Below are 3,560 nucleotides of genomic sequence, written 5' to 3' on the forward strand. Positions count from 1 at the left end.
GTGGCGGCGGGGGGGGGGGGGTGAATGCTGGGGTATTTTAAATGTTAACCTGACATACCATCTTTAGCCAAAGGAAATAGATTGCATTTCTATATAGTGGTGAGTGTGAATAATGGCTTCACTCTTTCTTTGTTACAGTTGGAGGGAAGGAGGAGGATCTCTGCGGATGAAGCCATGAAGCATTCATACTTCCAGGAACTGGGCGAACGTATTCACAAGCTGCCAGACAGTAAGGCCTCTCTTTCCTAAAACTAATTCCTCCTCCATGCTGCTCACACTTCTACATTTTACCAGTCAGCGCTGGAGGATCGGAGGAGGGAAGGGGGGAATTCATGCGGAGAGCAGTGAGTGACAGTACATCCCTGCTTTCTCTTCTCCCCGCTAGGCGCTGCTCTGTGTCCCAGTGGGGTGGAGAGAAACTGTCAAAGGAGGCCAAGCAGTGTGGGAAGAGAGCGCTGTGAGCGGGCTTTGTCTCTCCTTCCCACACTGCTCAGCCTCCTGTCACAGATCAGGAGAGTGGCGGTGTGGGCAGAGACAGCTGTCATAGGAGGCTGAGCTCTCCTCCCGCACTGCCCCCCCCAGCCTCCTGCGACCGATTCAGGATAGAGAGCGGGTACAAGAAGTCAGCGATCAGAGATCACTGAGTGTTTGCAAATAATTGAGGACAGAGAATGTTTAATGTGTCCTCAATTATGAATTAATGGGAAGGGATCTAAATCACCTCCTGTTCATTCATGATTGTGGACACAGTAAACATACCATATCCACAAGTGATGAATGAACAGGATTACTCAGTATAGAGGATTACTGTTCATTTATAACAGGGGCTGCAGAAAAGGAGATTAAGAACTTTGTTCTCAATCCCTTTTTCTATTTTAAAAGGGAAATATCATGGGTCCCCTAATATTTCCCCAAAGCCCGAAAAAAATAAAAATATTTAATTAAACATGAATAAAATATAAACAGTTTTCAAGTTTATAACAATAAAATATATAAAAAACAATTAAACATTAGAAAAAAAAAATTTCGGTTTCAACGTGACATTTTTTTTTTTACATTTCGGTTTAGTTTCGGTGCACCTCTAATTACAAGTATTCATAATAAAAGATGTAAGCTTTTAAAAGAGATCCACTACCTGATGTTATATATTCGAGGTACCGTAAAAGTCCTATATAGGCTCATTTTCTGTGTGTGTTGTAATATACATGGGATGGTGGTACTCCCCCATAGGGATAAATAAGCATCACCGATATGAAACGTTTCGAATTATCTTCTAAATATTGTCCATGCTTAAATATGTGCAGAAAATTACATTTTCCCTTTCATGCTTTACTGGCTATAAAAAATGTGATAAATAGCAAAGTTTGACAGAGCCCTCATAATGGTTGGTGCTGTCTTGTGTTTTTTGTTTAACAGCTACTTCCATCTTTGCACTGAAAGAGATCAGTCTGGAGCCAGAGAACAAGCACAGGGCAGTTCCAGACCCAGGTAAGATGGCTCAACTTCAAGTAAAAATTTGATTTGCTTGTGCTCCCCACCCCCCAGCACATACTCACCATTTATTTGCTTCCCTTTAGTGAATCTGTATATCAAGGAATGTGATTGTTTGGCCTCCATCCAGTGAACCTTTTTGTTTTGTTTTTGTGCAGTTAATATACAGTCTCGTCGACTCAGCCTTGTTCTCGGGTGAATGCTTGGAGTTCCATCTTCAACCAGAAGAGCGTTGACCCTACAGCTAAAACAGACTTAGGCCAGGCAGAGCCAAAGGACTGCTCTTTGTGCCCGCAGTTGGTGGACAAGTTAAAAAAAACGTGGATATTAGGTTGTGCCAGCATGTGGCACCTGCAGTACCCATATAATCTTTCCCGTTGCTGTGCGGACACTCTGTGTCGATCTGCTGCTGTTCCTCCGGGGATTTTTTTGTTGCCACACTCCCTGCCGTGTGTCATTCCGTACTCTCTTCCCTCCTGCATTGTTTCTCGGCCTCAGTGGTCTACGCCGTTATTCCTCCATTTGTTCTTCGGAATTCTAGGATGTGCTTAGTTCCTCAACCTCCCCCCAAAAAATTGATATACGCTCCTGAACTTTTTGGATCTTAACGGAGATCTCCGCCTATCAAGTCAGCTTATGATTCTACACACAACATAGCAGACTCAAGTACTGCTCTGGAGAAGGGATTTTGCCCCCCCAAAAAAATAAAAACTGGTATCTTGCAGGAGCTGTAAAGACCAGTGAGCAGGGGAGAGGCTTTTGGATTATTTTTGAGGATGCTACACTTTGCTGTGGGCTGAGGAGGAATGGTCGTGAAAGGGAGCATTGGCTGCGATCCTAGTTTTAAGGGCTGGTCAAGGCCTTGACCCAGATGAGCGGTAAAGGGCTTCTTGTTATTTTTGTAAACCCTTGTTTACTTTGGAGTAAGTTTTATATAGTGGGTGACACATTTCTCTCGTCCTTGTGGGTGGGCTAAAGTCCTCGAGGGAGGTCACTCTGGCAGCAAATGGGTCTGGTTAAGTCACTTTACTTTTCTCAGGAATTAAGAAGCAGGGCTGTGCCTGAGGCAGAAATACTCAGTATTATAAGAGAGCGTCTTGTTTACTATGGTCTCCAGCAACGTGCAGGTACCAAAGCTTTGCAGGAGTCTTGATGCGGAAGGATACGTAAGAACAGGAAAGACTATTGGTTTTTAGTTGTGCGTAGATTCCTCTCTACCTTTCCCTGTAATAATACCTTTTTAGTTTGACACCCAGGGGAGGAGCAAGGCAGAGGCTCCACCCCTCTTCCTGCAACATATCGGATGTATGAACAACCATTAAAACCGTGAAAACAAATTTGGCATTTAGTCATGTATCACTTACTATTGAGGAATGTCTCTCATATTTATACGACACTGCGTGATTACTCTGTGCATCACGATCTAGAAATCAATTTACATCAGGGCTTTAAGTCTGTCTCTACCAGTCATATACTCATCCATGGAAATCTAGTGCCAACAAAAGCAGCTGGAGGAACTTCTATGACCTTAAGGATCCATGGTATTTAGCAAGGATGGAGTCCCTGTTAAAGACTGAAACCCTAGTTTAGCAAGGCAACATTTGCCAACCAGGATCCATTGTATATGGAATAATACAATCCAAACTCTATTCATGGCAGACATATGGGGGCCCTTTTTTAATCTCCTTTTGAGACTCATTGGGCAAAGTACAGTGTAACAGTCTGCTGGTCTGTGGCTATGCTATGAGGTATGTCAGTGTGTGTTGGATGATAGGTGTTTAGGTGGATGCTGAGCTGTTATATGTATACAGTACTAGAATGCACTGAACCCTAACCAATTACACTGCCCCTAAATCCTATAGATATGTCAGGCATATGGGCTAGAGTTCAAAAATGTAAAGTGTGCAATTACTTATTTTTCACATGAAACTGTCATTGGAGAGCAGATATGAACCAGGAAAAGTAAGTGGAGATGCAAGTGTGACAGTAGAGAGAATTTACAATGTATTAAACACTTCAGGACTGAAAGTATATAAGCGGCAAGGTCCTGAAGTGGATATATATATATA

General features: G+C 42.9%; 1 protein-coding gene across 1 annotated transcript in view; it reads left to right on the forward strand.

Annotated features, from left to right (window-relative positions):
- LOC108801236 (cyclin-dependent kinase 16-like) overlaps nucleotides 1-2,057 on the forward strand; it is a 2,897-nt gene extending 840 nt beyond the window's left edge. Inside the window, exons 3-5 of the mRNA XM_018573170.1 lie at nucleotides 139-229; nucleotides 1,417-1,488; nucleotides 1,650-2,057. Coding sequence (XP_018428672.1) covers nucleotides 139-229; nucleotides 1,417-1,488; nucleotides 1,650-1,690 — 204 coding nt within the window. The 3' untranslated portion in view covers nucleotides 1,691-2,057. The remainder of the gene's footprint in view (nucleotides 1-138; nucleotides 230-1,416; nucleotides 1,489-1,649) is intronic.
- Nucleotides 2,058-3,560: the final 1,503 nt, after the last annotated feature.

Source organism: Nanorana parkeri, unplaced genomic scaffold (assembly GCF_000935625.1).
Source record: "Nanorana parkeri isolate BGI_ZX_2015 unplaced genomic scaffold, ASM93562v1 scaffold2263, whole genome shotgun sequence".
In the NCBI taxonomy this organism is placed as follows: domain Eukaryota; kingdom Metazoa; phylum Chordata; class Amphibia; order Anura; family Dicroglossidae; genus Nanorana; species Nanorana parkeri.